The 11,793-nt window shown below is 36.1% G+C and overlaps 1 protein-coding gene across 1 annotated transcript; it reads left to right on the top strand.

The window, feature by feature from the left end:
* Nucleotides 1-8,870: 8,870 nt before the first annotated feature.
* On the top strand, nucleotides 8,871-11,201 carry LOC141702773 (uncharacterized). The gene is made up of 5 exons (XM_074506387.1): nucleotides 8,871-8,897; nucleotides 9,090-9,400; nucleotides 9,484-9,788; nucleotides 10,297-10,385; nucleotides 10,851-11,201. Exons 1-5 carry the CDS (start codon nucleotides 8,871-8,873, stop codon nucleotides 11,199-11,201), a joined length of 1,083 nt encoding a protein of 360 aa, XP_074362488.1.
* Nucleotides 11,202-11,793: the final 592 nt, after the last annotated feature.

The raw sequence follows: 11,793 nt of genomic DNA, 5'->3' as shown, positions 1-11,793 counted from the left end.
ATATTATCTTATGATTATGTACTACCTTAAATACTGATGGGATGACCATGAACAATCCTTTCTCTAGGGATACCCCTGTTCATGTGACCATATCTAACTCTTCTCGGTCACCTCTTATTTTTTTAGGACATGAATATCTGAGCTTTTCTGGTGAGATTATGAGAAAAGATTTAAAAACAGAAATTCAGAAAGGCAAGCTCTTAACCTTGCAAAATGAGAGAGGTAGATGAGTGTCAGGATTTAGTTAATCCTAGTGAGAAAACTCTGACTCTTAAAAGTCAAGAGATGAGTGGTGTGAGAATTAGTGGGACTACTTATAAAGCATATATAGATTTAAGTGGTTACCTGTTTACTATTTTAGGTGCTCACAGGTGCTGACTTATAGCCAGTAGTCCTTTAGAAACACTCTAATGCATCTAGTGCAAAAGCTGGTATTTTCCTTACAGGTATAAACACTGACATTTCACTGGAGTCCACTCCAATTTACACATCATCCATTGTTTTAATACATGTTGTGACTGAGACAGTATAATAGTCCATTCATTTTTCAACTCCACTATCTACAATCCCTGTTACTGCTAATAGAAGTTGTAAAATAATCCACTCTAAAGCTGAAATTCAATAATCTGCTTCAATTCTTGAATCCCCGGCACATTTTACTGCTACAGAGGTTTTGGAAGTAGATACTGATGTTCACATTCTCTTGCTTTATATTCCTAAAGGGATTGAGCTTCACACCACTGATGGTGCTGAAAATGTTGATGACATGGATGTTTCTGAAGCTGTTAGTTGTCATATAGTATCTATTGATGATCTTATCTTAAACTCTTATGCTGAAGGAAAAGTAGTACAGAAGTTTAAAGAACCAATTATTGACGATGAAGCTTCTCTGCACTCTGGGAATGATGATAAGAATGATGAAGATCTTAATGACACCATCTTTCCCGATGACATTCCTGAGAGGGGAAAAAAGCAAAAATGGCTGAGAGAGTTCTTGGAGTGTCTCAACAGTACTTAGAGGAAGAATGGTTCTCTAAGTGGAAGGATCTAAATTATCCTGATACTGTTAATCATACTTCTCAGCATTTGGAGAGGGCTGAGAGACAAATCATATATCATGATATCTTCAGTCATCTAAAAGCCTCTGCTCTCATGGCCAAGTCTATTCACTCAACTCAGGTCAAGGCTCAAGCTCGGATAGATGAACTTAAAAACTCTTTTCATGAAGCCAAGACAAAGAGTAAGTTTAAAGTCCAAATATAGTTAAAGCCTCTTATTTCCAGACAAGATAAAATTGAATCTAATCAAGCTAGGTTGGAAGCTACTCAAGCCAAGATGTCTGGGCAATTTGATGAGGTTCAGGAGTTCCTAGAGCTTATTATCTCTCTCTTGCTTGGTGATGAGCCCAAAAGTGGTAGATAATTACTAAATCTAAATGCAACAGCTCAAGTCAAATATTGATGATATGGATGATGTTCTCGATGGAGGGAATAAGGGAGGCAAAGCACCTAGGATTAGATGGGAGATTTAATTGGATCTAGTTAAGTTTCAAAAACTACTAACCAATCTAGAAGAGGTGGAGGAAGAAGTGTTCGTAGAGGAAGATAGCAAGTCTATTAGACTGTGCTAGTAAAATAGCTGACTACAACTGTGACTACTACAACTGAGAAGCAAACTCTAACAGTCACAAATGCTGATGAAGACCAGGCTGGTATGGAGATAGAAGCTGGTGCTGAAACTAGTTAGTTCTTTCGGACTCTAAAATGTAAAGGCATAAAGATAACTCTACATTACAAAGATCCAAAATTTCTAGCATTTGATGCTGAAGTAGCCAGAAGAATGTTTGAGAGAGAATGTCCAGATTTTGATATTGAATAGACCAGGTAGTTAGAAGAAAATTTCAAGATGCTAAAAGCTGAAACTGCAAATACTGATACTAATTTAGTATATAATGATTTCCCAGAGGTAGAAAGACCTAAAGGTGGGATGGTAATTAAAGATGTCAGTCAATCCTCAAATGTTGAAAGACCTATTTTAAGGTCCCAAGCTATTCTAAATGCTGATAGAAGGTATAAGGGGAAAAAAGTTTTTGAACCTTCGAATATTAATCTGGAATTTTTAAGTGCTTACTCTAAGTTTTCAACAACTGATAGAGTTAACCTCTGACAGTGCTCAAGTTAAAGAAAACTATCACAAAGCATATCTCAACCAATGACACAGCTCATGTTGAGATCACACAAATAAAAGTCGATGCCACTATTAAGTCAACCTCTGATACTACTCATGTTGAAAGAATATCAAGATTTGAAAGACCAAGTTTTAAGAGAATACTTAAGCCATCCAAGTTTAAATTTAAAATCAACAAAGATATTGGGTACATCATGTACAATAAGGTTGGAATAAATAAAAGTTGGTATGACTATGTTAATAGATGTGTTACTCCTAAACCTATGGATAAATTGGCATCAGACTTTGAGCATAAGAAGAAACTCTTATGGAAAGACAAGACTTCTACTCCTGACAGAGATATTGGTATATTCAAAAATATCTACAGTGGAGGATCTCAAGCTACGGAAGGCTATCAAAGAGGTGGTCTTGGTTACAAGAAGGCTAGGATTTAAAAAGGAGATGCCTTGAAGATAAAAGACATAAATTCACTGACTGGAATAGGTGAAGATGTTAAACTCTAAGATTTACAAAAGATAATCTGTGTTTAAACTGTTCTTGATAAATTTGATGGTGACAAGCCTAAGAAAAAGATAATATATTTTCTTGAGTCTAGAAAAAGGATGAGAGTGTCACAGGAATAAATGTTGAACAAATCCTGGCAGGAACTTGAATATTTTGTCTACATGCTCTCTGTCAAAAATGCAACCATTGAAGATGGTCTAAATTCAAGGCCTAGTTCATGAGAAGCAGAAAGGTATGGCTAAATCCAAGTTAATTCCAAAATACATATTGAAGGATGACTCAGTTGCTGACTTGCCTAAGGGAGGAGCACAAATTGTTGAACAACTTGGTTCAAAGATAATTTCTTTCAGTCCTGATGCTACAGATTATGAGTTTATTCTGTTAGTGTCTGTGCCCTAGCGACAACACTATAATATTTTATTTTAAGATATTTGAATATTAATGTTTATGTTCTATCGATTAATCCCTTTAAAAATTATTATTATGTCTTAATTTACTGCGATGTAAATGTTAGATTAATAAATGAGATTATAAGAATAGTATCAATATTCCTAAAGTCCCTAGTTGAGTATTATTATTAAGGGATAATAATAATGCATTAAGACTGGTGTGTTTGTTGACTGAAGATCACATATCATTGATTATAGGTATAGTGATACTAAAGTCAAAAACACAGGGAGATGTAAATGTACATGGTGATGGATGGACCCAATATGAAATTCTACATGTCTGTTATGTCATAAGTAATTCTCATTATGATAATGATGTAATGGTCCTTAGACTTGAAATCATTATATTTTATACGAGAATTAATGTACTTTAATTACATTAAAAGTTACCTTTAACCGGGTAATGATAAAAGTGTATTTCAGGTATAATATAAATCATATGAGAAATATGAATGTTCTAGATTAGATTTACCCTCCTATTCTAGAAGTTATATTATTGACCTCCTGTGTGAGCTAGACTATAAAATGTGTGGCCACACTCAAATGTTGATTTGATATGATAGTCTACTCATTGATCAAAGAAACTTGGATTAAACTATGATGAGGATGACACATTACATGCATCTAATTTAATCTATAATATTTGGTTATAGGAATTATATTACATTGTATATTATCACGAAAGGTTTAATCGAATCACCGATTAAATTATTATTACTTGGGCAACAATGATGTATTACTCGATGCCTCTCATTGTTCATAATTTCAAAATGAGATATTAAAATTATTACCAACGGGATAATAACCTACAAGGTCACACACAAAGAACGCTTGAAGGAGAAATGATTTAAATTATGAATTTAAATTAAATAAGTAATTTTTTATTTATGATATTAATTAAGTGTGACTTAATTAATTAATTAAATAAATAGAGTACATAAACTAATTCTGAAATAAGTTATTAATTAATTAAGTGTGACTTAATTAAATAATAAATTGGGATTTTGGATTAGTATTAATTATAATTAGATTATAATTAGAAAACTCATTTTTCTTTCTATATAAACTCTTTGAGGGCTGATTTATAAATAAGGATACATGATTTACAAAACTTTAGCCATTTAAGCAGAAAGAGGAAGAGAGGTAGAGTTGGAGTTTTTCGGGTGCTAATGCACATCACTCTTTCAAGAAAAGCGTTTGTGTGGTACTATAACGGCTCGTATTTTTTTATAATATTTAAACATGTAATTATTGCGTAATTAATTAAATAAAGAATTTATATTAATTTTGATATATGTGCTTTATTTATTACTATTTATATGTGAGTGTTGGGTTGCTTGGACTATTCGTGTGATTGTTTGTTAAACCATATTATTCTTGTTTCGCTTTTAAAAAGTAGTTTATGGAAAATTTATTTTTAAAAAAATTTGGATTGTCTCTAAAATTATTTCCATGATTTCATAATTTCAATAATTATTTTTGGGATTTAATAAAATGAAATCAATATTTCATTAAATATTTTTCTTTAAATGATTTTTTGATTTTATTTAATTCAAAAAAATAAGTATTTAATCTAGAATTTCTCAAAAATTATGAAATTCATATTTTATTAGGTTCATAATATTCTGAGAAGTTTAAAATTATTTTGGAAATTTTTGGGACTAATTTTACCGCGCGTTGTTTCTTTAAATCTCTAAATTCGGGTATGAGTTGCGTTTCAAACACGGTTTAAAAATTACAAAAAAAAATTATTAACTTTTAAATACCCCGAGAATTATGATAATTTATTTGTAATTTTTCATGGAAATTTTATCGCGCCGCTGGTTTATTATATTGATAGATAACAAACCAGAAATTTTACAGAATGCCAGCCAAAGACCCGTGTACTAATTCAATCTAAGTATTTGATACGTGTTATATTCAGAGATCCCTTTTTTGGTGAGTCATAGCAATTGTTTCTATGTGTCAGTCTAAAAATTAGCACAAATAAACTCATCTTCCTCTCATTCAATCTCTTGTAGCTCTCTCTTGTCTCTCTGTCAATCTCAATCTCTCGCTCACTGTTCCCTCTCTCTTCCTATACTTTTCTTCTTTCTTTTATTATTCTCCTCCCCATCCCCACTGTTTTCGTTTCTTTTCTCTCTTTTGGCTGCTCAGTCACCGCCGGTGTCCTTTTATGGTGAGTTCGTCGCCCCGCTTCTCTTATTCCGGTGAGCCGCCGCTTGAGTTTCTTCTGGCTTGGCTGGTTCAGATTGTATCTTGATATATATGTATTGTGGTGTGTGTGTTTATGTGTGTGTGCGAAAGTGTGTGTGTGTGCGGCGCAGTGGCGCGTGTATCGTGTGTGCAGTGATTTGTGTGGGCTGTGTTTTGCTTTCTTGTTGTTAGATTCTATTGGGCTTGTTGTGGATTCTTGTGTTGGGCATGTTGGGTCGTGTATGTGTTCTACTGAACTGGATTGCCGTAGTCTAATTTTTGATTTTTTTTAATTGCAGGGAAATTATTGATTTAAAAATTCATGATATTAAATTATAATTCACGCGGGAAATATTTTTGGATAATCGATAGAATTTATGCGGACACCCGAATATTTTCATGCACCGATAAATTTGGCCATCGTCCGCGATGAATTTATACGAGCGGACGGTGGACGGTGATTTTTATCTGAGTTCGAAATATTTTAAATAAATAAAAAAATCATATAAATTATTTTGGAATGTAAATGAATATTATGTGACGAGTCGTAGTGGATTATAAAGTGTGAATTGGATTTTTCGGAAAATTGACGTCGATTGATGTTTCGATGGGTAGGTCTATAAATAGAGGAGTCGTTGTCCAAATTATCCAGAAAATTACTGTTAGATACGAATCGAATATATTTTCTGAATAAATACAAATCGAGCCCTAATTGTTACGTGTAATATTATTATGTGTACAATATTATATAAATATGTACGAGTCGAGAATCGTTATCGCTGGGTAACTTTCTAGTGAGGATATGTCAAGTATAACTGGTTGTCTAACCTAGATTGTTTCAATTCTGTAGATTTAAGTCGAAGGACCCAGTAGTTGAGTTGGTTTAGAGTCAAGCTAGTGTTAGTGTAAAGCTTTGCAAGGCAAGTACCCCTGAACAAATCTTTTACAGCTCAGTATACATGAATAATTGTTCATTTAATTTATGTATTGGAACAGAACGCTTTAAGTTGCGTATCCCCCGTTTTAAATATATTTTACTAACCTAAGTTTTACGGGAAAAGTAACTTCTGAAAATGCCTATCTCTAGATTGTGATTAAAATTGGAAAGGTTTTGGAAAGTGTGATGTGATATAATTATTTAAAAGAGATAGGTATAAATGGTTTTAGAAACTGGATAAAACGGATCAGATATTGTATGGTTGCATAAGAGGACCGTAACGGCCCAGCGGGTTTGCGTAAGTGGCTAAGTCCGTTGCGCGCCTGATTTAAACTGCTTAGTCCAGCGTGACAGAGACCTAGCTAATCTCTGAGTCCGGAACAGGTTGTGGTGGGATAGACGATCAGCTGTCCTTAGGATTCGTCCAATTATATCTGATTTGGTTTAGTGGTTCCCGTAACGAAACAGATGATTTATGTTTCCTGTAATGGAACAGTGGTTTTGGAAATGGAAATAGCATGCTAAATTGGACTCTAGTATTTATGCACAGCACACGATGGATATTTTTTTACAGAGCATGCTTATTGATATCCAGTTTATACCTGTTTTACTTGTTTTCGTAAACGAGTTATGATTTCTGTTCCTAAACTGTTTTTATATACACTGCTTTACTTATTATTCATATAGTGGTACTGTTGAGCAATTGATTGCTCACCCTTGTAGCTTGTTTTGTATTTATATATTGCAGATGTCTAGAAGACCAGTCAGACCATGGCAGAATAGGGTATCATCCCCCTCCGATCCCGGGACCTCTGAGGTAGTTTGTATCAGACCCTGAGGTCTGATGAGTTTTAATAAGTTAGAGTGTCCGGTTGTGAAATAAGTTAGTTGTAGTGTTGTAACCTAAATATACTTAAACCTGTATTTGATCCTGGTTTGGGGTCGTGTTTATATAATAATGTTTAATTAGTAGTTTATATTCGTGGTTTGTTATATTTTAGTGACGATAGCCACTGACCCCGGGGTTGAGGCCGTCACAGTTGGTATCAAAGCTACAGGTTCAAGGCCCTGATTTAGGTTAATGATTGAGTCAAAAAGGTATAGGAAGTCTGTCCTAAAATGTGAGTCAGCAACTCATTAAAGGAGCAGCCCTAAGATCAGTCGAGGGTTTCGTCGGCGTTATCCTAACATCTATTGATATTTTGATAGAACTGCCTTAACCTTGTTGTGTATTTCTTGTACATTTATATTGTTGGTAATGGCCTATAGTGATTTCCAGTTCTCCATCCCTGGAGAACAGGCCAGATTCAGATAGTTCAGACTCTGAGAGGACTCTGGACGTTATAGCTGAGGAGACTCCCTTGTCTCCCCCACCAGTTCCCCCATTTCCACCGAGAGGTATGTCAGGACCTAGTGCCCGTCCTCGTTGGGTACGAATGTCAGTATCTGCTGTTAGGGATTTCCCTCCAGGTTGTGGTCCTAGTTCTTCCACCTCGAGACCTCATGTCCCTCCATCTGTTCCTTCAGGTGCTTCTTCCCCGATCCCCTACCATGTTCACTGAGCGGTGAACCAGTCTTTCATTAGAGAGCAGAGCCCAGGACTAGCTGCATAGCTTGAACAGATACTAGTTGGAACTTTTCAGGGCATCCCTGCCCCTTCACCCGATGTTCAGGAGGGAGTGCGATCCCTAACTCAGACTGCTGTGGAGAGAGCTAGGTCCATTGACTATTTCATTAGCTCAGAGTTCAGGGCGTTCAGTACCAGATCTAGTGAACTGGTTGGTATTTGAGTTAGAATCTATCGAAGTGGCAGTGGTTAGATCAGAGTTTCTGCAGCGAGATACAAAGCTCGTAGTTGGTTTATAGGAGTTCTGTAGTTGTTTACTTTATGTATGTATTATGTTGCTGGTTTGTAGTAGGCGGAGGCTGCTATGACATCCATTTTTGTTATATACTCGGTTTTATTTCTAGTATTGCACTGTAGTTGTTGGATGGATTTGTACTATTATTGTATTGTAGTTTTCCTATTATACAGTTGTTTGTTGGTTTCATTTTCTTTGCACTGTTGTTATTACTGTTAACGTTATTGTTATATTTGTTGCTGGTTTTGTTAAATTTTGTTATGCATCATGATGGACCCCAAGTAAATAAGGAAGGGAATATGTTATTGTGGCAGCATCTCTTGATGCATAAAAATGGTTGCTACAACGTGGGCACCAATTTTCATATAAAATCTTTTTATTGTGTTTCAGGAGAATGCCTCCCAATAAGAATATCCCATCCACTCCTCTAGCAGGAACACTGATGGGGGCCCAGCCATGGATGGATTGCTAGATTTGCTGTGCCAATAGTCTAATTAGATGGCTCAGCAACAAGAATAATTTCCAGCAGCACAACAACAATTTCTGCAACAACAGCAACAACAACAGCAATTCATTCAACAACACACCAACAAATCCAACAATAGTTTGCAACTTCAGTAGCACCCAACCGAAAGAGCCAAAACCAAACCGTTAGCTTCAAGTCCGTTCAGTCAGTCAAAACCCCCAAAGTTTAAGGGCGAGGTAGACCCGATGCCTCTAGAGTTTAGCTTAAGAATGGAGAAAGCCTTTACCTTTATTCAGGTCAGTGAGGATTCTAAGACGAATTATACTAGTTATTTTCTCAAGGGGGAAGCAAATTTTTGGTGGGAATCCATTCGTGTACTAGAAGGAGAAGGTCCTATTTTTTGGGCCAGATTTACAGAGTTGTTCCTAGAAAAGTATTTTCCGAATTGTTTATAGAGTCAATTATAAGTGGAATTTTTGGAATTGAAGCAAGGAGAGAAGAGTGTGACTGGGTATGAGGCCAAGTTTACGGAATTGGACCGATTAGCCCCTGGATATATGAATACTGAGATTCAAAAATCTAGGAGGTTTCAACAAGGATTGAAGCCTGAATTTTGTAGTGGAGTGGTGGCTTTGCAGCTCAAGACGTATACCTCTATAGTTCAGGCCGCCTTAGTTAGTGAAAGTGATCAGAAGTTGGCCTCCAAGGAGAGAAGTGATAAGAAGAGGAAGTTTGATAGTGGTGCTGATAAGGCAGATCGAGAAGAGTCCAGTCAGAATTTCCCAAGGAAATTTGGCCGGTAATAGGAACAAGAAATTCGGGAGACAAGGTTTTTCCCAGACGAGTTCAGGTGTCACCTCAATTGCTTCTGCCCCATCTCAGTCAACCAAGCCAATCGTGGAATGTAAGTCATGCGGTAAGAGGCATAGTGGTCAATGCAGAAAGGATGTCTAGTGTTTTAAGTGCGATCAAAAGGGCCATTATGCGTCAGAATGTAATTCAGAGAACCCCGGAGTTACCTGCTTTAAGTGCGGTAAAGGTTGGACATATTGCCAGAAACTGCAAAATTGTTACTCAGGGAAGCGTAGGAGGTAGTGTATCTCAGGGACCGACAACCAGCACAATAAGAGCCAGAACCTTCAAGATGACCAAGAGATCTTATGCTCAGGATTCAGATGTAGTTACAGGTATGCTTTATCTTATTTCGTGCCTGTTGAAGTTTTGTTTGACTTAGGAGCGTCCAAATCGTTTATATCTAAGAATGGGTAGATAATATGGATTTAATGTTGGAAGATTTAACTGAGCCCTTGACCATAGAATGGCCAATCAGATAAAGTTTCAGTATGCCAATTTTTCCCTAGGTGTTAATTAGAAATTTATGGGCATTCCTTTTCAGTGGACCTAATACCCTTTGAGTTAGGAGAATTTGATGTGATTCTAGAAATGGATTGGTTGTCCCAGTATAAGGCAAATATTGATTGTAAGAAAAAGAAAATTTTATTGTATACGAAAGAGAATATCAGAATAACTTACAAAGGACAGAAACATGAAAAGAAATTTTCTATCGGTGCTGAAAGCAAGGAAACTGTTAAGACAAGGATGTGAGTCGTATTTAGCCCATATTATGGATACTAAGCAAAAGGCACCTAGTTGGATAGATTCCAGTAGTTAGTGAATTTTCAGATGTTTTTCCAGACAAGTTTCCAGGATTACCACCCGATCGTGAGATTGAATTCTCTATACACCTAATTCTGGAGCAGAATCAGTTTCAAAGGCTCTTTATCGTATGGCCCCAGTAGAGATGAAGGAACTAGCTTAACAACTTCAGGAACTTTTGGAAAAAAAGGATAATTAGACCAAGTTGTATCCCCGTGGGGCGCCCCAGTGTTATTGTAAAGAAGAAAGACCTGAGCTTGAGGTTTGTGTATTGATTATCGGGAACTAAATAAGTTAACCATCAAGAATAAGTATCCTCTTCCCAGGATTGATGACTTGTTTGACCATCTTAAAGGAGCATGTTGTTTTCGAAGATTGATCTAAGATCGGGTTATCACCAGTTGAAAATTAAACCTGAAGTTATATTGAAGACTGCATTTAGAACTAGGTATGGCCATTATGAGTTCTTAGTGATGTCATTTGGATTAACTAATGCACGAACAGCTTTTATGGATTTAATGAACCGGGTGTATAAGGTATACTTGGATAAGTTTGTTATTATATTTATTGATGACATCCTCATCTATTCAAAGACCAAGGATGACCATGCCGAACACCTAAGGATTGCTCTGAAAAGGCTGAGAGAAAAGCAGTTGTACGCTAAGTTTTCGAAATATGAATTTTGGTTGGAAAAAGTTCAGCTTTTGGGTCATATAGTGGGTAAGGATGGTATTAAAGTAGATCCCGTGAAGATTGAAGCTGTATCCAGATGGGAACAACCGAAGACTTTGACAAAAGTTAGAAGTTTTCTTAGACTAGCAGGCTACTACCAAAGATTTGTGAAGGACTTTTCCAAGATTGCAACTCCATTGACCAAGCTGAGCAGGAAAAGTTTTGGACCGAGAAATGTGAGGAAAGTTTCCAGGAGTTCAAAAAGAGATTAGTGACATCAGTTGTGTTAGCATTACCAGATGAAACAGGGAATTTCGTGATCTACATTTACGCTTCTCTAAAAGGTTTAGGTTGTGTGTTAATGCAACATGATAAGGTTATTGCTTATGCATCCAGGCAGTTAAAACCCCATGAGCAGAAATACCCAGTTGCATAATTTGGAGTTAGCAACAATAGTATTCGCATTGAAGCTATGGAGGCATTACTTGTATAGAGAGAAGTGTGACATCTACACGGATCATTAAAGCTTAAAGTATATATTCACCCAGAAGGACTTAAACAAGAGACAACGAAGATGGTTGGAGATGATCAAGGACTACGATTGTTCCATCAACTATCATCCGGGAAAAGCCAATGTAGTAGCAGATGCCTTAAGAAGAAAGGAATATTGAATGAGATTAAGTTCTGAAGGAATCGCAAAGGAATTGGAAAAGCAGGAAATTGAAGTTCGAGTGCTAGAAGGTAACAAAGAGCAATTATATGAAATCACTTTTCAGCCAGAATTGATGGAAAGAATAAGAAAGTGTCAAGAGGAAGTTATGAATATAGGATTGGATGGTTTGATGGGAGAAGAAGTTTGTAATC

Source organism: Apium graveolens, unplaced genomic scaffold (genome assembly GCF_009905375.1).
Source record: "Apium graveolens cultivar Ventura unplaced genomic scaffold, ASM990537v1 ctg5675, whole genome shotgun sequence".
Classification (NCBI taxonomy): Eukaryota; Viridiplantae; Streptophyta; class Magnoliopsida; order Apiales; family Apiaceae; genus Apium; species Apium graveolens.
The sequence above is the reverse complement of the archived record's forward strand: the minus strand, read 5'-3'. Positions and strand labels throughout refer to the sequence as shown.